The 24,755-nt window shown below is 43.0% G+C and overlaps 3 protein-coding genes and 1 long non-coding RNA gene across 11 annotated transcripts in view; 3 read left to right on the top strand and 1 right to left on the bottom strand.

Moving 5' to 3' along the window:
* Positions 1–1,445: 1,445 nt before the first annotated feature.
* Positions 1,446–12,054, top strand: brd10 (bromodomain containing 10). Of its 5 annotated transcripts, none has more exons than XM_077585441.1 (11): positions 2,162–2,550; positions 3,047–3,228; positions 3,934–4,561; positions 4,814–5,014; positions 5,388–6,844; positions 7,178–7,239; positions 7,343–7,432; positions 7,517–7,632; positions 7,741–7,925; positions 8,054–9,883; positions 9,961–12,054. In XM_077585441.1, exons 3-11 carry the CDS (start codon positions 4,020–4,022, stop codon positions 11,439–11,441), a joined length of 5,964 nt encoding a protein of 1,987 aa, XP_077441567.1. In that variant the 5' UTR covers positions 2,162–2,550; positions 3,047–3,228; positions 3,934–4,019; the 3' UTR covers positions 11,442–12,054. The 5 variants fall into 5 exon arrangements, with proteins under 5 accessions (XP_077441569.1, XP_077441565.1, XP_077441567.1 ...); XM_077585440.1 differs by having other exon boundaries at positions 2,163–2,308; positions 2,384–3,228; XM_077585443.1 differs by lacking the exons at positions 2,162–2,550; positions 3,047–3,228 and adding an exon at positions 1,446–1,496.
* A 33-nt stretch (positions 12,055–12,087) lies between these two features.
* On the bottom strand, positions 12,088–18,255 carry mlana (melan-A). The gene is made up of 6 exons (XM_077585444.1): positions 18,239–18,255; positions 15,693–15,815; positions 14,590–14,682; positions 14,122–14,218; positions 12,424–12,531; positions 12,088–12,333 (listed from the first exon to the last, which is right to left on the bottom strand). Exons 3-6 carry the CDS (start codon positions 14,676–14,678, stop codon positions 12,265–12,267), a joined length of 363 nt encoding a protein of 120 aa, XP_077441570.1. The 5' UTR covers positions 14,679–14,682; positions 15,693–15,815; positions 18,239–18,255; the 3' UTR covers positions 12,088–12,264.
* On the top strand, positions 14,058–14,831 carry LOC144063679 (uncharacterized). The gene is made up of 2 exons (XR_013296620.1): positions 14,058–14,262; positions 14,547–14,831. It is a non-coding gene; the product is annotated as an uncharacterized LOC144063679 (long non-coding RNA).
* LOC144063675 (nipped-B-like protein B) overlaps positions 18,060–24,755 on the top strand; it is a 22,677-nt gene continuing 15,981 nt past the window's right edge. Inside the window, exons 1-10 of one of the 4 annotated variants that reach the window (XM_077585436.1) lie at positions 18,060–18,201; positions 18,378–18,477; positions 19,513–19,645; positions 20,482–20,647; positions 21,891–21,991; positions 22,286–22,394; positions 22,481–22,638; positions 22,735–22,862; positions 23,852–23,942; positions 24,156–24,671. In XM_077585436.1, the coding sequence (XP_077441562.1) occupies positions 19,582–19,645; positions 20,482–20,647; positions 21,891–21,991; positions 22,286–22,394; positions 22,481–22,638; positions 22,735–22,862; positions 23,852–23,942; positions 24,156–24,671 (1,333 nt within the window). In that variant the 5' untranslated portion in view covers positions 18,060–18,201; positions 18,378–18,477; positions 19,513–19,581. Of the gene's footprint in view, positions 18,478–19,512; positions 19,646–20,481; positions 20,648–21,890; positions 21,992–22,285; positions 22,395–22,480; positions 22,639–22,734; positions 22,863–23,851; positions 23,943–24,155; positions 24,672–24,755 lie in introns of all 4 variants that reach the window. The other 3 variants (XM_077585437.1, XM_077585434.1, XM_077585438.1) reach the window with 3 other exon arrangements.

Here is a 24,755-nt window from a genome sequence, read left to right as displayed (position 1 = left end):
GCGAGACCCGCCGCTCGGTGATTAAAGGCGCCGCTCGTAGCAAGTACTCACCGACAACCAGCCTCATAAAAAGTTTGTTAGCAGAGTAACTTAGTAGTTTAAGTCACCTTGTGGAATATAACCTTTTTTCATGGGTGTGGTTGGTTACACTAGCACTCAACTTAACAAACTTTATTTAGGCACTTTCACAATAATATTGTGTACATAAAACGTCTGGTCAACGGCCCTATCAGTCGCATTTCTGAGGCGGGGCAAACAAGTGTTAATATTATAATTAATATCTCTACTAAGTTGCTATTGGCTAGTTTACTAACGTGTGTGCGTGCCTTCGTCTGTACAGAAAAAGACTAGCCTCATGGAGAGTCAGGGGCTTACACTAGGGGATCATTTGGTCACCTAACCCCCCAATTCCAACCCATAATGCTGAGTGTCCCATTTTTTTTTAATAGTCTTTTGACCTGGCCGGGGATTGCACCCAAAACCTTCCAGACCCATGGTGAACACTCTACCACTACCGCAGTACCGCTACTGAGCTGGTTTAATTTATTTGACTACAACAAATAATTTGTATTGCACATCTTATAAATGATGCAAAAAAAAAAGACACTTGGCCAACAGAGTATACTCAAAATATATTTATTAATATTAAAACATGAGCCATTTGCAACATATGAACTAGAGATGAGGATGGAACGGGAAGAGGAGAGAGAAGATGATGGAGGAGGCAGAATCTCCCATTTATAATATCCCATGGGCAGTCTTTCAAAAGATGTCAAGATGATAACAACAACAACAACAACAAACCAAGCAAATGAGCCCGGACAAAGACACGCGGTAACAGACTTACACAAACTAAACTGTAATTAAACAATATCTATTATATATACCAAATTCAAAACACTCACTCAAAGCCCAACAATATAGCATAGCCTTAAACGGCTACAGCTCCAGTGCAATGCAAGTGCTGTCGTTTTCAATGCGCATGCGCAAGTATATTGGACTCAAACTATAAATATTACCTGGAGGGCAAGAAGAAAAATATTTAATTGGAAGGAAATCAAAAACTTTATTTTGGGTCATTTGGACGTATATTTAGTCCCTGTCAATTCAAAATAAATGGTTTTCGGAATCAAATCAATAACTTTATCCTGTTTCGAATGGAAATGATCACTTTCAATGAGCAACTGCATGTAACTTTTACAGCGTAAACCTCTGATCCTAGAATCACCTAGAATGCTGTTATCCAGCACAAGTTAGCCATATATCATGGCCAATGTTTTCGCCCAAAACCAGGTACGTAGATAGCATGGTGCTTACAACAATCCGGAGTTCTAATAACTTCTGGTGATTGATACCAGAGATTTTTGTTGGATTTCTGATCATTATCGGCTCTGGAGGCTGCAATGTTAACGTACAGTAGGGATTATCTGCTATGAGGAAGATCTCTGAATGACGTCCTTGAGATACGTGCGACATCTAGCGATGGGAAAGTAGAGGTTTGTGGCTCGAGTTTGATATTTAACAGCGTGTGCAAGCCCTTTAATGTTGCCATTTCATCATGCTTAAGCACTAATGTTACCGTCGTCGGTATTTTGCCAAAATAAGGCTGTTAATTCGTTTCCAAAAGTACGGTGGCCGATAAGCTTTGCCGGTGATTAAATGGCGAATGGCTCGAATGATCTTGATGCGTTTGACGTCACTGAAATAAAGTATGCCAATAATACTCGTAAGGGAGAACTCATTTGTCCCCAAAAGTTGCGGTTCTGTCAACCCCTCGCTCTGTACTTGCAAAGCCCCCCGCCCCCGAGTCGGTTAACCCCGATGGGTAGTCCGAATGAAATGCCGTATTTTTGTCCGGATTTTCCGCTGAGCGTTCGCCCGGCTACTCGCTGCGTTAGCTTTAGCATTAGCCGTCAGCTCGTCGTCACTGACATCACTCCGGCATGACCTGTCCTCTGCATAACTTTACTTTTTGCCCAAACGACGTGTAATGGCATTACGACGCGACCATGGAGACCGAGCGGAGCAACTGCAGGCCGAGTTCGGTGGACAATAGCGGGTAGCTAGCATAGCAAACTGGCCGCTATTCTCCTCGGAGGGAAAAAGTAGACTTGCCGTGGGTGAGATTTTGGAGAGAGACGTTTTAAACGTTAAGGTACGTTGTCTGGTCTCACGTGTTTGTGTGCTTATTGTGTAACATGTCACCAGGTTGAGAGAAGAAGAAACTTTTGTTTACTTTCTAAGTTAGCCGGCTAATTGCTAACCTCAAGCGCGCTCAAGTGGAAATAAACCAAAACAAAAAGTTGTGGTGAGTAGATAAATTGTACAAATATCACCTGTGAGCCGTCACATAAGGTTTGAATGGTTAATTGTGTCATGGCAGTGACTCAAAATGGCAGCGTGCTGAAATGGAATGATGGCACGGGGCATTAAACCCCTCTATTTGACACCAGAATCAGAATCATCTTTATTGGCCAATTATGTAGAAACCTGTGCATTGACCTGAAGTCAGCGGAGATAGTCTCTAACTCACCCTTTAACCTGATCAGGGTAAGTGATATAGAAAATTGTTGAATAATTATGTAAAAACACAGGGAATTTGTCACTAGTAGTTGAAGACCACCACAGGTCCAGACATGGGGGCCGAGTCTTCCTCCATCGTCACCGCACAGGTTTTCAGATGGCTCTCTTCGCTTGCCCCAAGTACAGTAGTCGGTAAACCAACGCAGATAAATTATTTTGGCATTCGCCCAGATTGGGTGCAGCCGCTTAATCTTCTGAAGAACAGCATCTGCAATGCCAGCGTGCCAGGACCTATGATCTTGTGCCAGGTCACACAAAAGCGGAACCCAGTCTCTTTTCCAACTTTGTAGGCTTTGCACAACCACTTACTCACTTAGGATGATGGATGAACACAGAACTGATTCAACGACTACAGCCTCAAAACCCCCTGTGGCAACAGACCATACTTTCTCGGTAGTTGCAGCAAGTTCATCCTCTGCTGGGCTGTTTTGATGATGGAGTTGATGTTTGTCTTCCACTCTAGGTCCTGAGATATTTCAGTTCCCAGGAACTTGAAGTCTTGAGACTCTCGAAAGTTGACGCAAGGCCGTTGAGGGGCAGCTGTGGTGAAGAAATCTAAAGAAGTCTAAAATAGGATCGCAAAATTTCAGAAATGTCCCAGGGGAATTGACAGGAAAAAAAGTAGAAGAATTTACAAAATTGAAGGTTGGTAGATAGGTTATAAATATAAAACTTATTATAGTTGGGGAAAATATATTTCAGCGTAATACTGACTAATACAATCACATTTCATGCAAGTGCAGTTTGATATGAAGAACCTGTTGTCTGAAATGGTTTAATATAAATATTATGAAGTGAGAATTGGTTGTTCAATAAAGTACTCGTATCTAAAATCATATTTACCTATTACAGTGAACACAGCTGCCAAACATGTTTGAATAGTCTTCTTTAGTAGGAAAAAAAACACTGTACAGTAAGTATTGTACTTTATAAAAAAAAAGTTCAGTAATACAAAATAGAATGTAAAGAAATAGTTTGTGGATCATGATTTCACACTTCCACGTTCATTGTCCTCTTGTGTTGCCTTTGGCCACCATAGGAGCAGTACAATAGACGTACATAATCCACTAGGAAAGATTTCACCACTGACTTGGTAAATTGCAGTAATACAGTAGTTGTTTTCCACTAATGATAAAGAATGACGAATATTGTTATAGTGTAATTCTACATGTTTTTCGGCACCCTTTGTGTTCAAATAGTTTGCTTAAATTGTTTACAAAAAATAAAAAAAACTTTCAAATACATCTGTTAAAATGTCCATGCAAAATTTCCAACCCTAGTCCACAATTATCTCTACTGTCAAGAGCATGCTCACCTCTCGACTAACAACCCCATTTTGTCTCATTTTAGGATTCCCAATCACAGCAGCAGAATGATTGAGAGCTGTGAACACACCCTGGACTCTCACCTATAAGGTTTGGGCCAAGTCTGGCATTATGTCTTCGGGATCTGCATGGACAAAGCCTGGCGCACATGACATGGACTTTGACGCGTCCGAAGACGGTCTCAGCAACGACGCCTCCGTCGCTCCTGGGGACCACCCGGCGACCAGCAACGACGGAATGTCTGACTTCTCCAACAGTGACATCTCGCTCCCCGAAGTCTGCGTCACCACCAACTTTGAGGAGACCATGAGCCAAGAGGTCCAGCAAGCCTATAGGATCTTCTCCGGCTTTCTCCTGGACAAGCACAAGGCAATCGCCGGTCTGTTCCTCCACGCCGTTGGGCATCAGGAGGCCCAGTGCGGCGTCGGTGGCGTCTGCGCTCCGGGTCAGGCGAGGCTCAAGCAGTCCATGTGCTTGCGGAGGATGGAGGAGAAGTTTGTTGGCCTGGAGTATCAGAGCATAACAGAGTTTGTGGCTGACTTCAGGCTGATGTTGGAGAACTGCTACCGCTACCATGGCGTGGACCATTGGCTCTCCAAACAGGCTCAAAAACTGGAGCTTATGCTTGAGCAGAAGCTCACACTATTGTCCAGGTATTGTACTTGGTGGGTTGACACATAACGATAGTTTGAACTCGAAATTGTACCAGCTTTTACAGAGTTTGACCAGGGCTGAGTCTGAGAAGTAAAATCAATTTTAATTCGAAAGAAAAAGTAATTAATGCAGCCAATCTGTCTCTTTGTTAAAAATCAATCATAATAGATGTGTCAGTAGTTTTATTTCCAATGTTGTAACTGGTTGTGTAAGTGTGATCTCCTCTCCCCTGTCTCCACTTGTCCAATGAGGACTCTACGTGAAAAGACCAAGTTGGCAGTGACCTCCAAGGGGCGCTTTGGCACAGAGGAGGAGCGAGCTCCGGGAGGAACCTCCACGAGGCGCCGATTATCATCTCGAAGCTTGGCGACCATCACCGTCGGTGGCCATGAGTCGGTCATGGTGCAGGCCCTCAGAATGGAAGAGCAACAGAGGGCCAAGGAAGAAAAGAGGTAAGCAGATTTCAGCTCCAGCGGGGGCTGGAACAGATTAATGAAAATGAAATAATGATTCAATATACTCACAAGTTTTCAGTCACTCGGTGTGAAATCTGTGTGTTTAGCTGAACACAAAGCTGGTGTTCTGTTGTATGATTGGTAGTTACCGAGATAACTTCTGATATCTAGTCGAAGACCCTTTAATAGTTCTGCCTGTCACTAATACATCACTAATATATATATATATATGAACAGATACTTAATTTGTAGTAAATACATATTTTTTTGATTCTATCCCATGGCACAGTTGTTGGGAATCACTGGTCAATGCGTATGTATTTATATGTTATAGTGTATGTGGGTCAACAAGCCATTGTTATTTTTCCAGGCAACGTGAGCTGGAGAAAAGAGAAGCGGAAGAAATGTCTGCCAAGGCTGTGGAAGAGTGGGAGCAGACTTTGCTATCACAGGCCTCCCCCCACACGGTCGACACCTTGTGGGAACTTCCCGCCATAGGCCACTTCCTGTGCCTGGCCCAGACTGTGCTCAACCTTCCCGAGATTGTCTTCTTCGAGCTGGAGCGTTGTCTCCTGATGCCCCGTTGCAGCAGCCTCCTCTCCAAGATAATGTCATCCCTCCTGTCGCCCTGGCAACGGCGGGCCACCCTACACCGCCGGCCAGCTTTGCCGTACCGCCGCTGGGAGGCGGAGCTTAGGTTGCGTGCCAAGGGCTGGTACCTGAGCATCGGGGGCGCCCGCGATCAGGTGGCTCGGGCTGAGCAACTTGGGCTTTGTCACCAGTTTTTCCGCCACCTGGGTGAGGCCAGCCCCTTGGAGGAGAAACCGTTCCACTCGCTGCCCTTCCGCCAGCGAGTGTGGCTCCTCAAGGGATTGTGCGACCATGTGTATGAAACGCAGAAGGATGTTCAGGATGCCGTGCTGGCCCAGCCCATACACGAATGCAGGGAGTCCATTTTGGGCTATGACAGCAAGGACAACGCCTACATACATTTCCCTCATTTCTGCGGGGCAGACTTGAGGATCTACTGCCAGAGCCCCAGCACACCGCCTGCTTTTCCTTTCCCTTCAGTGTTGGTGAGACGGGTTGATGTACACGCTGACAATTCGGACGTGCTGGAAGATGAGGAGGGATATTCTGGAAGCGCAAGGCACATAGACACCTCCGGTGATTTGGGGAAGACTTTGAAGTATTTTATAAGGGAAAACGGGGATGGACAGGAACACAACGAAAGGTTCACGTTTTGGCCCACGAAGAAGGACGAAAGGTGCGAGTCAGAGTCGTCTGATGGAGACTCCAGCGATGAGTTAAGACAAAATTGTCGCACTAGCTACTTTGTGTTAAGCGAACACATAAAGCGAGAAACTCGATCCAAAACACTAGAAGAGGGCCTTTCCTTGGGCTCTGTACGTCCCATTAAGGAAGAGACTCAAAATCCCTGTTTGAATGTAGGGGAACACACCTACACAGGTCGGTCACCTGCTCGCTCTGCAGACACCACATACTCGCCAAGCAAACCCTCGGAGATCAAAAAGGAGGGAGTGAACCTGAGCACGGGACACAACCGAATAACGCCCTGTTTGGAATGTCGCAGAACTGCCAAATCGGTGCGGCGAGGCTGCAGCTGCCCGCCCAGCCGCCATGCGCAAAATTCCAACGATGAAGACGAGGTCCCCGACACAATGTGGTCCCAAAAAAAGAAGCGCAAGAAAAAGCGAGGCGGGGGTCAGTCTCGGCAAGTGGAAAGCGTTGAGGCAGCTGAATCAGAAATACAGGGAATTACCACAACCATCCAGAGGAAACATAAAATGAAAAAACAGAAAGAAGGTAAGAAAAGGATTGTTGTTCACACGAGGCCTGTTCAGTTTTGCTCTAAGTGTACATTTGAGCTCTAAAAAATACATAGTCCGAGATGGTGCTGGGGAATATAAGCAAAGCGAGAAAAAAAATTGTAATTGGTACCCAGATACTGTATTAGTTAAAAAAAAAAAAAAAAAAAACTGAAATGACCATAAACAGTAAACCGAAACCCCCCTGGATAATTTTCTAAAATATTAATTTTACTAATGCTTGGTAAGGCTACACTAGTGATACCATGTATTTTTTTCTGTAGAAAAATGTGTAGGTTCTTGACTCAATCATCTGATTTCACGCTTTCAGGGAAAAGGGTTGAATCTACAAAGCAAATCAAAGACGAGCCTTCTGTCGAGCCACCATTTAAGGTAGTCACAAACGATAAACGACTACAGTAATGTTCATGTTGCTGTATTTCTTTCTATTTGTCCTTATTTTTTACAACTACCCTTTCTTAATCTTTCTTCGCAGTTGGTTTGCACCAGTCTGCAAGAGTTGCGAGTGCTTATCAGCAAAACAGAAGATGAGCTAGACCACCTGGAGAGCACAAAAAACAAATTGGTAGGTGGCCAAGTACTATTTCATGCATAGTGTGAAGAAAATAATAACCGAGACATTCTTTCTTGTTTGCTTTTCAATGGGCAGGATCGGTGGTACTTAAGAAAAGAAGCTGTGAAAGACCTTCACAGCACTCTAATCAGACTACTGAATGAGCTATCACCCTGGGAACCAAAACTTGTGAAGGCCTACCAAAGAAACAGGTATAATGAATCACTGTATCAAAAATTCATTATTGAGATCTGCGGTCTGGCCTCAAATTAGCAGCAAAAAAACGTGCTCCTTTCCCACCAACCTTGTCTCCTCTGTAGGCTTCGATTGAAGAAGGAGTTTGACGATTTCAAGAAGCATCCAGAGTACAATAACTTTGTGCGAGAGGAGTGCCTGACGTCATCGTCGTCGTCGTCGGACGATGAAGATATTTCTTTATTGGATCGCCGACAAGGATCAGAAGATGAACTGGAACATGTGGTTCCCAGAGGTCTTTGGACTGGAGGTAATCTCTTTACCATTAGATCTGGTGTGCAACATAATTGATCAAGTTTATCGAACATTATCATTTTGAGCATTTAAATAAAGTGTATGCATAATTGTCTAATTTCTATATTTGATTTCTTTTAACAGGCACCAGGGATTTTGAAGCTGAATCTGTTGGAGAGAGTTCACCATCCTTTGTAATCACCAACCACCAAAAACATCCGGAAACTGCTGAACAAGCACCAAGAGTTCAGCCAGACAGCGGTGTCCCCACTTTTGCCCCGTGCACTGGTGCAAAGTCTAAATGTGAAATGATGCAGTCCAACACCGACTCGGCTGTGGGAAAGCCAGTCCACGCTTCATCGACATCCAAATCTCACGTTGCCCACCCTACGGCGGGACTGCCCAAAGGGTATACGCCCATTCCCACCTTGCTTGCTAAAAGTGTGGGGAACAAAGTGACCTTAATGAAGCGGCCTGTCGACTACTCAGGGGTTAATTACACTGACAGACAAAGCAAGGGCTGTGCAAGCTCCATGTCTACGTCTACAGCGGGGAGCGCAAAACGACAAGCACAAACTGTTAAAACCGTTTTGGAACAGAACTCACTACAAACACAAGGAGAATGTGCAATTAGACAAACGGGAATGGTCAAAATGGCAGACGCTCCTTTGACAGATTTGGCTAAACAAAGCCAAAATTTATTGCCGAATTCACTCAAAGTGGTATCTAAGGTTCCAGAAGGGCGGGATCAACTTGTCAGGAAAGTGGGAAGCAATTCAGCCGAGAGATCTGTGCAATCTGTTTGTGACTACATCAGACAGGAGACGATCACGCAGCAGGTGGTGATTGTGCCTTCCAAACATGCCATTCAAAAATCCAAGGAGCAAAAGGCAACGGGACCCGTGTTCTTGTCCACCAGTGTGTCGGGCTTTACAATTCCTGGCAATGTTCAGCAAGTGGCTCCTCTGAAGGACACCCGGATAGCGAATGCCCCGCCCCTTTCTTCCCCGCCTTATCAGCAGCACAGGACCCAAAACACACCCGGATTCCAGGTTGCACAGTCTTCCCAATCAAGCACTTCACAGAGTATTCATCAAAATCCTTCATCCAGCATATCTACGACCGCTTTGGCTTCTACCGTGCCCCCTAATCCCCCAGAACATAAACAGGAACTTAAGACAATATGCATACGAGATTCACAGTCAATCCTCGTAACGACGAGAGGAGGCAACACGGGCATCGTCAAAGTCCAGACATCAGCTGCCCAGAATGCACTTGATGGCTTGTCCAGCAGTCCCATCATCACCATTTCACCTCAGTTCAAAGCCTTTCTTGTGTCCAAGAGTGCGGAGGCCTCTTCTGTCCCCTTACAGAAGATTCCTTCTCCCATCCCAACAGTGGCTCGTGTCTCCGTAGCGCAACCTCAGAAGCAAATTCCTTCAGTATTAAAGCCCTCTGCCATCAGAAATCCTACAGGCCCAAGAAGTTTGACTTCTGTTTCCCCGGTTCCAGGGTCCCGCAAATCAGATGCTTCTACAGTTCAAAGAAATGTTTACCCCCCTTCACAGACATTAGCGAGCCATTCTCCGGTGGTACAAAGTACTGTTGATGGTATTGCGCAACCCGAGGTAGTTGGTCAGCCAGGTTTGAAGAGAGCCAACACAGAGGAGCAACCCAAAGTTACAAAAGTCATCCTGGTTAATCCCTCCTCCTCTTCCTGTGCCTCTACTGTAGCTGTCCCAAAAGACTCATCTACAAATCCGCCAATTGGTGCGCGACTCGTAGTCATGAACCAACCCCCTGCAACAGCATCCAGTGCTTTAGTGGGAAGTTTTCCAAAGCAGGCCACGACAGCGGGGATTAATGGACAACAGATAACGACGTCATTATCGAATCAGTCTCTGAAGAGTGGAGTAAACTCAGCTGTTGACTCAAATGCACCGTCAAAGGGAACGAATATCACCCTTCCGACGGGTGGGTTTGATTTACATTGTGTTGATTGGTTGAATTTCTTACTTTATAAGTAAACTTTACATCTTGCGTGTCTGCAGGTCTTCAGATCCACTTGTCAGGGATGACGACGACCATTGGACAGACCATCGGTGCCCTGTCACGTTGCACTTCCACAAGCACACCGGCATCCCTCTCAGATACAGGACGTTCACCAGCAACCGCCGCTCAGTCGGCCCCATTCAGACCGTCAACTACTGTCACGAGCTGTCTCAGCCAGCTCGTCGCCAATGCCACTCTGACCAGAACCTCCCAACCCCAGTCTTTCACAATATCCTCCCAACTAGGCTCTTTTGTTTCTACTACTGCTACTCATCCTGCCCCAAGTCTGCCCACGGGTATATTGGCCAGCCACCCTCCTGCTCAGATAACCTCAACCGCGCAGGGTAATCCAAACGCAACCTCTATGCCCCCAGCCCTTGCCCTTCAGCCCTCACATGCGCTAGCTAAAGAAGCTACCCCAATGCTGTCGTCCCATCAAAAAGCTTTCAATAAAACCCAATCTCATCTCTCCTCGGTCGTCACCGCCAGTACGCAATCCATGAGCCCCGCCATCGGGGCGAACAATACCCAGCAGAGGATAGTCATCAACACCCCGAAGCACCTTCCCGCCGGCACACAGATCCTTTTGAACAATACCTGTTTTGTAGTTCCTCCCCAGGGCTTACCTCCAGGTAGCCACGTGCTCATCATCTCTAGCCCGTCTCCACACAAAGTGCCTAATGCCACCATGAGAAGCATTGGATCAGCAACTCCTTTGCAAGGAGCAAGTCAAGGTCCAATAGCTCTTCAAGGACCAGTCTTACCCAAATCCCAAGCCAGGTTACCCGGTGTCCCAGTCGTGAATTCCCCATTTGCGGCGTGCACGCCTGCCGTTGGCCCAGCAAACGTCCAGCAGGGATCAGCACTTTTACCACCTAACGCGAGTCTCGTATCTGCGCAGAGTCCACAGGTTTGTGCCTCTGTGCTAACCAGGCCCCCTCAGTTCGCCAAACAAGCAGCTCACGTGTCTGGTGTTAGTTCTGCACTTAGACCGCTTCATGCTGGATGTTCCACCGCCAAAACCCCTATAAACGCGTCATCTTCGCCCAGCTCGATCACCCCTCGCCGCTCCCTCCCAGACACAACCAGGGACTCGTGCATACAGGCGCCTTTGGCGCCACCACCCATGACTCATCCGGGCCTTGGCATCGCTTCGGGCTGTAAGCAGGTGCCGTCAGTCATTCGTAAAGTATTCACAGGCTCATTAATGCCAGCAAGCCACAACCTACTCACCTCAACAGCAACACCGGTCGAAAGCACCACAGACGCTTTGGAAACGTCTCGTGTGGTATCGCCAACCGCCGCCGCATTTCAGCCAATCACACTGCTGACCACAAACCCCATCGGCCTGACCAATCAGACCCTGGTTCAGCCCACTTTGCAGAAATCCCCCTTGGGTATGGCAAACAGTGTTACAAACAAGCTGCTCATCAGTCCCGATGGTGTCATTTTGAGCTCGGTCCAGTACCAAGGCAGTTGAGCCAGACGTGTACCCCCAAACAGGCTGCACGGATTCTCACCCCCAAATAGTTCCAGCGGCGCTTGGCGTCACCAGCTCACACAAAGTCAACCAAATAACTGAGACCATGAGTCTGAAATGTTTATGCACTTGTTGTTAAAACTGTTCTCTATCGTTCAAGAAAAATAGGGTCAGACCCTCTGGTTAGACTATGTTTTTTTTTTTGTCATTTGATTACTACTGAGGTTAATGAATGTTCTGTGTTTTGGACTTCGTGGCCAGTAATGACAACTGGGGGGAAGGGGGTTGAATGGGTTCCATCTTTTTTTTTTTTTGTCATTAGTGCTTTAAAAGCAACGTCGTTGATAAGATTCATTGGTACAACTTGCTACTACTTTAAATGTTTCATGGGACATAACACTTCTGCCTGTTTGTAAGAGTTTGAAAAACGGTTTTACATTGTAGGAAATGTAAAAAGGAACACGTTGGATTTGTACTACGTTTGAGCCCATGTAAAATGTTTTGCAGTCACTTTGTATTTATTTTCTACCATATCGATTTGGCAACTGTTTGTTAGGTTGATGGAACAAATGTGGAGGTCAAAGCGTGGAAATAAACAATGCATCTGTGTTCAGTGGGTGTTTGGGGTACTTTGTTCTGCAAAGACTCCTTGCGGTAGTGCTTTTAATCCTTGTTTGAAACCACAGTTTGCATTGGAAATGTTAAGATACAAAAAAAATGATGGCTATGTACGTATTAACTGCATTGATGGTGGCATCGGGTTAACTCGTGCTGTGGTTTTCCTTTATTCTTCTGCAGGCGTCTGTCCCATGTTGTCCTGTTTTTAAGGTGAATAGGGAGGAGGCAGCGGCCCCGACGAGAGCTTTTCATAGGCCGGAGGAGCATTCGGCATCTGGAGAAGTCAATGACAAGCAATGTGTAATGTATGCCAAATGTATTTCTATATCCACGGCGGCAGCTAACTGCCGTCATGAGCCCTCACCACGGATCGCAGGCTGCCAAAGTCGGTGAGCGCCATCTTGTTTTCTGCAGAAGGTCCGCTCTCAGAGTACTGGCCTCCCGTGTAAGTCGGCGACCCAGACCTGGGGCTCTGCGTGAGGATAATGTTAACTCATTCACTGCCATTGACGGCTATAGACGTCAAAAATTCATTTGAACTATTTTTATTAGTTAAACATTTTTTTTTCACTTTTGTTAACAAGAGTATGAAAACCTAGAATTTTTTTTATTGTACATTTAGAACAGATATAAAATTTGTGATTTATCATGAGTTAACTAGTGAAGTCATGCGATTAATTACAATACAAATATTGAATTGCCTGTCGCCCCTAATTTTTAATAATCTTTTTTTTTTTTTTAAGAATTTATGCCAGTGAATGAGTTAATTAAGTCAAGCCCAACGCTGTAGCTCAGATTTGTACTGGCTTCCAATCACATATGAAAAGATAACACATTAACTCTTTGACTGCCAAAAACGTTAAATAACGTTTAGTAAAATCCTATGGAGGAGTGCCAAAGACGTTAAAAGACGTTTTTTTTCAAAACAGAGGTGAAACTAACCATTTTCTATTGTTGATTACTGAAAAACGGAATAAGGTAGAAACAAACTTTTTTTTCTGATGAAAGATGAGAGTCCAATCTTTCATTTGGTAGTATGTGTGTTTCCATAGTCCAAACACATAATTTTCTGTGGACCTTGAAAGATCAGTCAAAAATGCTTAAATCGGCTGGCACCCACGGCATCCCTTTTCTGAAAACGTCTGGCAGTCAAAGAGTTAAGACATTCATTGGACACATGATTAGGTACATCCACACTGTCTTGAAACTTTTTTTTTGTTTTTTGTTTTTTGGAGCTGATTTAGGAGGAATTTACAGGGATGTGATTTTTCCGCTAATTCGCGGAATTCCGCTTTTTTTATCCCCCCCCCCCAAAAAAAAGCGATTTATTTTTTTATTTTATTTTATTTATTTTTTTATTTATTTATTTTTTTTTTTTTTTTTTAGTAGTTCATTGTGTATGCACATGACTCCGACAGATAACATCTTCTGCTATAACAAAGACATTTGTGGTATGCTCTAATATGAGTTACTTTTCATTTGGTCATGATATAATTATTTGTTCATGCTCCCCCCCCCACTGGGCACTGCCCTGGACCTAGCTGGGTGCCAGCGGCCCCCAGACCCCCGGCTAAATTTTCAGATAATTTCACTTTGGTCAAATCACATCCCTGGAATTTAGCATCATTAAATTGAATCTCCGGAAGCAATTTTTGCCGTAGTTTTTTTTTTTTTTTTGGTGTGTGCTTCATTTCAATGGTAATTGTGCTGCTCCTGCTGGCGTGCACGCCATGTCCGCCTGGCAATATATTACAGACATACGGATAAATGAGCAGCAGCAATATTAGTTGGCCAACCTAGTTTTGTCCAAAAGTATTATTTTACAATTATTCAGGTAGCTTTGGATAGTTTTATTTCCCTTCATTAATCACCATATTAAAAAAAATGCATTTATGTTTACTTAGGACACATTTTTGTCTTATCTTTACATTTGTTTGATGGGGGGGGGGGGGGGGAAGAATTTTTCACGGCACTGGGACTTTAGATATTTGAACACAAACAGTTCAGCAACCCATGAAGACCACACCAGAAGATTTTTGCTTCATTACAATGAAGGCCTCACCCTGATTTTTTTGTAGCCGCCCCTCTTCTTAAAGTACCAGCAGCCCAGTAGAACAAGAGCGGCCAGGATGATGACCAGCAGCACAACACCTACTGCCCTACAACGCGCACAAATGTCATATCATCATCAAGATGCTTTCTGGTAAGAGAATAACCTCATATATTTATAGATCTACAACAGTGATTCCCAACCTTTTTATTGAGTCATGGCACATATTTTGGCAAAATCACATGAGACGCCACCAAAAAAATAAATGTCAAAAAAATTAAGTAAATGAATAATTTTGGACCAATTAAGTGAAATTGGATGATTCCGCACCACACACCTGACAGCCTCTCACGGAACACTTAAGTGGTTGGGAATCAGTCATGTACAACCACACCACTAGGTTTGGTAATGCCAGCAAATTATGATTTTTTTTTAAGGCCACAGACTGAAGCAAAAATGCTTGGATTAAGCGGGACATACTCCTCAGCTCTGACAAATCCACGGCGGCTGCTGGCAAAATAGATGTTGAAGTCTCCTCGAGGCATCCCGCCAGTGTTGTTACAGCGCATTAAGCTGTGGCGACAGACGGGGAGACAAATCACTTCATCTTGCCACTTTAGCGGGCGCAAGCGCTTAACTAAATGGTTTAAATGAATGCAAAGTAACACGCAGACATGTCAGCTCTCCCACTGACACACATTAAAAGCACATGATAGCTGAAATACTTTGTGGTTTCGTCTTTTAGGTATTTCCCATATGTCTATACAATATAGGTGCATCACAATGAATTAGAATATGGTAGAAAAGTACGTTCATTTCAATATAATGCAAAAGTGAAACTCAAATATTATATAGACTCATTTAACTCATAGCGAAATTGAACGCTTTTCATAATTACATTTAAAGTTCTATATTAAAGTTTGTCAAATTTCTTGACATGATTTTTTTGAAGAGATGTAACATATAATCAATCATCCAAATTATAAACTTTATACAATGTTTATTGTGTCTAATGAATCTATACATGAGTTTCACAATTTGTATTTAGCTATTTAAAAAAAAATAGTTTTCCATCATATTCAGATTTTTTTTTTCACCATTTCCAGAATTCTGCCTCATTTTTTCCTTTTTTTTTTTTTTAAATATATAATGTGTACTGTTCATTGTGTTACTGCACTGCATCATACCGACAGGTGTTTGTAAAATTTTGACCACCTTATTTAGCTAAGTGAGAGGGACAAAATATTAGAAACGTCCCTCAGTTGGATGTATGTCAGGGTGAACTACAACCACAAACATTTAAAAAATATATATATATACTGTTTTAGGGTTAGCTTTGTATCGGTATCAATAATGAACTCAATGAGGCATAAAGTGGTGATACAGCTTTTAGATTGTTTGCCCTTATTGTGCACTGTCTAGGAATCACCAGAGTTAATAGAGGCCTGAAATGAGGTTTAAAAAAAAAAACAATTAAATTGACAAGTAAACTTACTTAAATGTTGATAACCAACTCTTCTCGTCATGGCTGTCAAAATCAAATGAATACACAAACGCACACAAAAATTCAAACGCCATCTTACCAAATTGGATAATTCAATTGAATTGCAGACGAGCGGTCCTCCTCTTGCCTGGCTTACAGAGACGGGCGCCTCAGTGCTCCCTCGTCTTATTTCTTGCTTCACCCACCCAGATTCCTTTTACCTCTAGGGGGGGAAAGAAAAGGGGGGACTAAGGGCTGTAAAATCCTCATGACGGTCACGGGTTAGAGGCTCGTGGATAAAGCCATTGAAGCGGCGTAATCACCATGAAACCCCTGCGGACGTGAATGCAACATGATTATCCACTCGTGAGACTGAGCCGCAGTCAGCTGGTGAATTTTGTGTGTGTGTTTGTGTAGTGGTTCGCAAACTTTTTACACTAAACAGCAGCTGAAAAATTCTTAACCCTCCAAATATTACTCTAATGACCAGCATTAAAATACAGTGACATTAACAATGTGCTTAAATGTAGGAAAATAGAAAAAAACTGGACCAAATGATTCAATTGAAATGCATTGCACATAAAATATAAATACAATTTTACACACATTGCAGTCTTAAAAGCAATTTCAGTATTGTTAAATACAACTGAACCACACTTAGGCAGACATACTTCAGGTACCACTAGAGGGGCCCAGTGTATCAATAGTGGAAGGAGATTTTTTTGTTTTTCTCTCGAGAAAGAACTCATAAAAGGACATTTCCAGGGTTCCGGCTGACGTGATCCTCTTGTATAAAAAGGGATCGTAGCCGGAACCGAGTCTCTCGGAACCTTCACGCTCAAATCAAAACCAGGGCTCTGAGTGACAAGCAATGCTAGCGGTCGTTCGGGACTCATAGAACCGTAGTGACATACGTAACATATACAGTCCACAAAACTTAAAGTGCCCCTGCAACTCATTTCGACTCTTGATCCAAAGTTTGAGAAACCGTCTCTGACTTACACTTTATATACGGGGTGTTTCCATACATACATGTCTAACTTTGTACATTTCAATATATTTCCTTTATATATATTTACAAGGTTTACTGGTTGGGGCATGTTTACAAAACTGTGCAGTGTGATTTATTGTGCTCGATGCAATTCTACTTTTGTCCAGTAGGAGCTGCTGCTGTACTGAGGCTTATAATGTAAATAGAACCATAAAATGGCGAATAGCCGACTCGAGACGTTCCAAAAGGATTGATGATAATGTTTAAACAAATGTTCCAAATAAAGTTATGTTAAAAAGAAACTGGGTCTCGCTGTATTGCCCAGGCTGCACTACAGCGTCTATTCACAGGCGCGATCCCACTACTGAGCGGCACGGGGGCTTTGACCTGCTCCGTTTCCGACCTGGGCCGGTGCACCCCTCCTTAGGCGACCTGGTGGTCCCAAGCTCCCCCGGGAGCACCATATCGATACCGAACTTAGTGCGGACACCCGATCGACATAGTCCGCTGCAGCTCAGAGCTCCTGAGCTCAAACGATCCGCCAGTCTCAGCCTCCCGGTAGCTTGGATTACAGGCGCGCGCCACCGCACCCGGCAAGTACTGCTAGTTGGTATTGGGGTTTTGTTATTCACTAAGATGACGTGGTGGTGACGTGTGCACCCGGAAGAACTCAGTAGCCCCATCAAGTGGAGACTGATGGAAAAAACACAGCTGCGACGATAGAATTGTCAATGGGTCGATAAACGTATACTGTCCAGCCATGGGAAAAATTATGAGTTTTTCAGTTTCTTGTTTGTTTTAAATATCTGATACAGCTGAAGGTACATTAGCTTGGACAAATATAATAATGATGACAAGACTGACAACAAAAAGAGCTCAATTTGTTAATATCTGATATTTAGCCTTCCAGTTCTTCACCGCTCCCTCAGGGGATGGGTCAAATGCGGTGAATGTTTTTTGCCCCACTTAGATGGGTGTGACAATCAGTGGTAAAATGTCAGCTTCGAACCAATATCTTGGTTGGCCCAATCACCAATATTGGTTGAAAACACCTACCATTCTAGAGTGGTTGTTTTAACCATATGATCTGTCAGACAGACACATAACTACCAGCTAGATTGTTCTTTTTTTGTTTTGTTTTGTTAATTTGGCCAATCTGTTTTTCGGGTGTAGGTAGGTAGGTAGATACAGAGAAATAGATGGCTAGAGAGATAGATAGGTAGGTAAAGGTAGGGATGATGGAGAGCTGGAAGAAGATGGATAGATAGGTAGGTGGATGATGTATGAATATAACAGGACAGGAAGACAAAATGGATTTTAACAAATAATTTACACGAATACAGTACATGTATTAATGTGTTCGCAGTTTGGACTGACGTGCATTTTTACAGGTGCATAAGGTACCCACAAATACTGAAGGCAGACCCCCACCACCACCCATACCCACCGACCCACCCCCGGATGAGCTGTTTGGACGGCGGGACTGAGAGGGAGCTAGAGTCCCCCTCTCCAGCTGCCATCCTACTGCTGCTGCTCCTCCCCCTGCCCCTCCGCCGCCACCTCTACCTCCACCACCTCCTCCTCCAACGGAGCCACTTATTTCTCATCACATCCTGAGGTAAATAATACGTCCGGATTTAAATATATACACATACACGGGCTCCATCGCCACCCCGCGGAGGCTGCCTCATCGTGTACACCTGGCGGCCCTTTGGACGGTCGCTCCCCGCCACGGCCAGACGGGGGAAGCTCCCGGGCGGTGATTTTGTGCTTTTGTACCCCCTTCCTCCCTAGCGGTCGGTTCGGGGTTATGCTTCCTCCTCTGGCGAGAGACACCAGGTTTTTGTGAGGAGGTGGAGATGCGACGTTGAAGGCCACCGCCGAGCAGAGCGAGGTGAAAACCCCCGAGACACCCACCGTAGCCTGGCCGAGAAAACGCGCGGCTAAGGCGGCTAGCTGGTTCCGATCCGGTGCCGGGGGGACGCAACTTACGGCTAGTCCTAGCCAGCTAGCAAAGCTACATCTCCAGTATGTTGCTAGCCGGCTAACCCCTGACTTACTTTTACGGGCGCCGCTTGTATTATACGTTTACTACAACATTTAAGGCACAATAACGAACTCGTTACGCACTGACAAGCGGCGTCAAGGTGAAGTAATGTCGCTATTGTGGGCTCGGAGCGTCCCCCGGAAAAAAAGCCTTTAGTGTGACGGCGTAACAAAAGGCAGGATTTGAGACATGGTTTGGTGGATTGGCCATCCTTTCTTGTTTTGTTGTTAGCACGGTCATGCTAAGCTAACGCGAGACACAGAGACAGAATTCCGTTCACTTCTCGTTATACACGTAATATGTGCGTGAAACTACGTGGCTGTAAGTTTGTGTTTTGTGGAAAGAGGCTCACTGGAGCTTATAAGAAGGATGAAAACGCTTGTGATAGCAGCACCTTCTGGGCCAGACATGGAAGTTACCAAGCAGGCTAGCTTGGAAGGCCTCCATACACTTACACCGTAGAAATAACATGAATAATAACAATAGTAATACTCTAATAATACACAGTGTTTGTAAAGTCACGTTGAACACTTTTTTTTGTTATTTATACTCTACATAAGTCACTCCTGAATTCCATATTGTTAGACACTGAATTACTATATTACAGTATTCTTACAGATTTCAACATGTTTATAGAGTAAGACAAACACACACAACAAACAAAAACATTTTTGCAAACAATTTTATAAATTTCTGACATATAGCTGTCGCTAATTATCATTTGCAAGTGTCAACCTGCCAAGTTATACATTGGAAAGGAAAACTGAATGTAGTTAGAAGTTTTGTTGTCTGCACACCTGTAACACCTCTTTATCCTTTTTGTGCCACTTCCTCTAAAAAGCCTCTAAAAATGTTTGAATAAATGTCTTTTTACCCCCCTAGCATTTTGGAGATGTGAGGAACGGGAAGCCCCTTGGTGATATCGAGCAGCATTTTGACCTCATCTTCAGTATGAATGGTGATATGCCTCATGTTCCTATCACTACTCTCGCCGGAATCGCAAGCCTCACGGACCGTAAGTGCACTGACGTCTCTTTCTAAAGTGGCATTTAATGAGTATCTGTGGTCCTTTTTTCAATGGGCAGCGAACCCTTGATTTTTTTGCGGGGGTTAGGGACCAAGCACAAATGAGTAAAGGAAGCTTCAGCCTGAAAAATGTTTATAATCACCTATATTAAGTTAACCATTTGAAATTGAAATATACCCCAAATTATGATCTCAAAACACTTTCATATAATTTCAAATTCATCTAAATCATAACCCTTGAAAATGAATGACTCACAGCTAATTTGAATTTAAAAAATTACAATTACTACTTTCCTATTAACAATTTTACCATGTTTTATGACTCAGTTACACAGAGATTACAGCACAATACCATTCAGAAGTTTGTGGTCACACTTATGTGACTTGACCTCCGCTGACCCCCTGAGACCGACTGACCAAACCGCTGTGGTTTGATTGAACCCAGGTTAAGAACCACTGGTCTAAAAATTGACTGACTCCAAACTTGTGAACAGTCGTGCACAATTTTTGACATTAAAACAACAACATTTTAGATATTCATCAAAAACACGACAGCTATTTTATCGTATTTTATTTTAAGCCACTGTGACATTATGCACCGTTACAACATCAACTGTGCGTAAATACAGGAATATCAAAAAAATGCTTAATAATGATTGAATTAGAATTTATTGCACCCAAAAGTCAAATAAAGTGTACCTACTTAAAAGTTAAAACAACAGTTACTTAGGCAGTGATTCTTCGTCCTATTGGCTGATCTTTGTAATGTGACGTTTTCCATTGCCTTAAATCATACCCTGCCGTAATCCTCCCTCACCTACGTAGTGTTGAACCAACTTCCACTGCCATCACCCCTCCCTGCTACCACTGCCAAGAGTCTGCTCTACAATGGACGAATCTCCGAAGAGGTCAGCGGCCTGTTGGTGTGTCGTGACGACAATCTGGTAACTCAGCTGGCGCACGGCCTCAACCAGGTGTCCACAGAACACATGTGAGTATCTCCTGTTGTAGGAGGCGGGCTGGTATTACTGGTTTGTAGATGGGTATCGGATGTCAAATACTGTATAACTGGGATGAACATGCAGCAGCAGAACGCAAGCCATTCCCTGATCCAAATTATATTTGGAATTACATTCGACCCCCACTTAGTTGCGGTTCGGCACCCGCGGATTTGCTTTTTTTTTTTTCAAATTTTAACAAATATTTTTGGGGGAGAGGATGCTTTTTGTGGGGTGTTATCATCCATTTTAGCCCAAGTTTTCATGGAAAACTGAATGTTTTTGGAAGAATGTTTTAGGTTAAAAAAAAAAAAAAAGAAGTAATTTTTTGCCATTGGTTTTCAATTGGCGTCAATTATGCGCAGATTTTTATTATTCACAGGCCGGCCCAGTCCCTGCCCCCCACTATTTGCGGGGGTGGACTGGACTGTATTCGTTATTACAGATGCTGCTCAATTAATAAATATTACAATTACTATAATATTTATACTGTACTGCACTACAATTTGCTCAAGACTTGGCATGGCTGGGCATGAAAATAAGGCCTAAAATGTCATCTGCTGGAACTGACTTATACCGAGGGGCCCCTGTATGCATCATTAAAACGTTATTAAATGTACATGCAGTGTTTTAAGTTACATTTTTGCATTATTAATTGTCATTTGAGTATATGCAGAAGATAACCATTCTAAAAATGACTGTTAGAAACATCTTGCTAGCAGTTAGAAAACGGCAACCTTTCTCTAAATGTTGACTGAAAAGGTGCCATTATTCCTTTTCCCTCAAGCAAAACCCCCCAAAACATATTCCATGCAGTGAGGGAGCCTGCATATCACATTTTATGGTTCATTGAGTTGGCATATTGGTTAAAAGGTCTATTTATTAAAAAAAAAATAAAAATCTAATTATTGTATAGATTTATTAAACCCGCAACTGTGATAATCAAAATAAAAAATAAGATGATGAAATATTTCACTCTGTGTGGAGGGAATCCAGATAATCCTGTATCTGTGCCAGTGTGTACTATTGAGGTGTAAAATATCAGATATAGTAGTGCATTGATTCTAAATTGAAGTGCATTATAGTGGTGTTAATAGACTGAAATGTTATGACAATGGTAATAATAACAATGATTTTTCTGTTTTATGATCTCACAATGGTCACAACATTCAGTCACTTGTTGCCGGTGGTCATCTACAATGTGTGACTGTTGTGTTCTTTTTGTGTGCTCCACAGAGAGCTGAAGGACAACTTGGGGAACGATGAGCCCGAGGGAGACATGCCCGTGCTCCTACAAGCACTGCTGTCCAGAAACCCCAAAATCTTCCGGGACAAAAGTACGACCATGCAGTCGACATTTATAAACTGTAGTGCGAAAGTCTGATATTTGCCTTTAGATTAATTGAAGACTCTAAACTGCTCATAGATGTAAGCGTCATTTGTCTACATGGGTCAATGCTTTTGGCTAGCGACTCGTCCCAGGTGTACCCCGGTTCTCTCGCCAAAATATTACAATGCTACATAACTTTCATTATCTTTGAAGCCATTATTTTGCCGATTTTTGGTTGTTTTCTTGAAGAGCTATTGTGCAGATATTGTTGATAACTTTTTGTCCCTCCAATTTCCTTTAGGTGTAATCCAGCAACCAGCGGTACAACAGTATAAGATTTCTCCAAACCAGGTGCACAGAAGTCCAGCACCAAATTATCAGCAGTCTCCAGTCACTCAGAGGACTTCTGGGTAAGAATCTATGCCTTTTTATTATTATTATTATTATTTAAAAAAAAATTTTTTTTTTAATAAAATTATTTTGTACTACTTCTCAGATGCTTCAGCTCGCCACAGTCCGGGTCCGGAACTCGGTTCATATCACAGCAGCAGCATTCAAACAGCCCTATTCCCAGTCCCTATACTCCTCAGAGTCCTGCTGATTACATGCAATACAGTCCGCCCAGTTACTCTCAACACCAGCAGACGCAGCAAGGTAGCTAGCCCCATCCTTGTGAGAATACACACGGTGTATCTATCGGTCGTTACATATAACTCACTGGCTGGCAATGCGATTCACTTTCTGTTCCAGTTGGCGGTACTATTAGGAATCTCCACAACAAGGTGTCGGGACAGCTATCAAGTAACGCATCGAATCATCACGCCAAACCAGGCTCGGATGACGACTATGTCAACATTGCGCACAGACTTGGGAATGAGGTATAAAAACAAAGCCTTATAACAGATGACATTATTGAGGGAGTATTAAGGCCACCCTGGAAGAAAATTTCATTAGGAAATTGTGGTACCGGTAATTAATATTTTGAGAATAAAATCATGTATTTTCAAGAATAAAATCATATACTTTCTGCTTTATACTTTTAATTATGTGAGAATAGAGTTGTATATTCTTGAGATAAAAAGTTGTGTATAGTCCAGGAAAAGTGTTTTTTTTTTTTTTTTTTTTTACAATAAGGTAAAACATCATTTCTGAGAATAAAGGTTTATATTTTCAAGATTAATGCCCAAATTGAATGAAAGAAACATGAATGAATGAAACTGAAAAATTGGATATTTTGTAGGGGGGTTTAAAAGTTTTGTATTTATAAGATTAAATTCACAATACTATGAGAATTAAATTCCATGTCAGGTAAAAAAAAAAAAAAAGCATATTTTTTTCACAAATTGTATATTTTAGAGATAAAAAGATGAATTTCATCATTTCTGTTTTTTTAAATAAAAAAATTGGATATTTTTGTCATAAAATAATGTATGCTTTTGAGATTGAAGTTTTAAGATTTTAAGGAAAAAAAATCATATTTTCAAGATAAATGTCGGAAATTTTCAAGATCAAAATTATATACAGGTACTCAGGAAAATTTATGACTTTCTTTTCGTAATGACTTTTCAATATGCACGTTAAATCATGAAAGATTTTGTCTTTAATCTTGTAGTGTAATCACACTTGTACCCCTTAAATCATAGCCACTCTCTAATTTCAAACAACTTCTGAATATTGTGGCACTTTGTACATTCTTTGAGCTAATTTAAACTCAACTAGATCATAAAATTTCATTTAATTAGATAAATAGTGAAACAGTTGGTTCTATATATTTTAATCAGTTAATAATTCTTATTGCTTATTATTTTTTTTTATGCTGAGATACATTTAAAAAAAATCAATCACAAATAACGTCTTGTAATGGCAGGAAAATGAGCACTCCATGATGGCCGCCTTGTTTCCAGTCAAGTCACCACAATCTGTGTGTTCCCCGGACGAGAGCGAAGAACCATCTAAATGTACGTAGCCATAGAAACCACTAGCGAGTATACAAAATACAGTGGAACCTCTGACCTCCCAACACAGTGGATGACCTCCCATTGAATACATTATCTTTACAATTTTTCTAAATTAACGATACATGATATGAATCCATTCCTACTTTTGGTAACTGTATGGGTCATGTTTTTGTTTTGTCCGTTTTGAACCTCTCCACTCTTGTGCCTCAATAGGGTCCAGACCGCTGCTCATAATGCAGTCACCTCCTTCTGACGTTCCTCCCAGCGCGGGTCCCAACATGCTGCTTTCCTCGTCCGAGCGAAAAAAGAAGAAGCAAAGGAGCAAGGCGGGCAGTGATCACATGGAGAAAAACGCCTTGTACGACATCGTGAGCACGCCGGTGAAAGACTCCGCCAGGCTGACGTTAAAACTGTCCAGAGTGAAGAATGTAGACAAAGAACAGTACGAAGAGAATTCTCCCAGCATGGACGCGGAGCAGCAAGCGTGCCTGACGAACAGTAAAAACCCCTTGCCGAACTCTGACCGGGACTCGCCATGCAAGTTTGCTGCAGAGGAGCCGGCAAACTGTCAACAGGCCCCGTTCCAGCCGCACGAGACCGCTGCCGTCTCCGCGGTGGTGCTTTTGGATGACGCCGAGGCCGACATCGACGCTCTGGCAGAGATCGAGAGGACCGAACGAGATTCTGTCAGCGAGAGAGAACGATGGTCCAAGGAAGTCCAAGATAAAGGTATCAGTTAGGCCTTATGCGGCACGACTCAGTGGGTAGTTGTATTTTATGTATCACTGACATTTCATATACTAAGCTGCATGT

Source organism: Vanacampus margaritifer, chromosome 14 (genome assembly GCF_051991255.1).
Source record: "Vanacampus margaritifer isolate UIUO_Vmar chromosome 14, RoL_Vmar_1.0, whole genome shotgun sequence".
Classification (NCBI taxonomy): Eukaryota; Metazoa; Chordata; class Actinopteri; order Syngnathiformes; family Syngnathidae; genus Vanacampus; species Vanacampus margaritifer.
This window is presented reverse-complemented; position numbering and strand designations above follow the sequence as displayed.

Coding starts and splice junctions, on each gene's coding strand:
- brd10 (XM_077585443.1), top strand. CDS start 4,020: ATGTCTTCGGGATCTGCATGGACAAAGCCTGGCGCACATGACATGGAC. Junction 4,562..4,813: donor AAGCTCACACTATTGTCCAG/GTATTGTACTTG, acceptor TTGTCCAATGAG/GACTCTACGTGAAAAGACCA. Junction 6,845..7,177: donor AATGAAAAAACAGAAAGAAG/GTAAGAAAAGGA, acceptor TCACGCTTTCAG/GGAAAAGGGTTGAATCTACA.
- mlana (XM_077585444.1), bottom strand. CDS start 14,678: ATGCGCTGTAACAACACTGGCGGGATGCCTCGAGGAGACTTCAACATC. Junction 14,219..14,589: donor GGATTTGTCAGAGCTGAGGA/GTATGTCCCGCT, acceptor TGCGCGTTGTAG/GGCAGTAGGTGTTGTGCTGC. Junction 12,532..14,121: donor GCGGCTACAAAAAAATCAGG/GTGAGGCCTTCA, acceptor ATCCTCACGCAG/AGCCCCAGGTCTGGGTCGCC.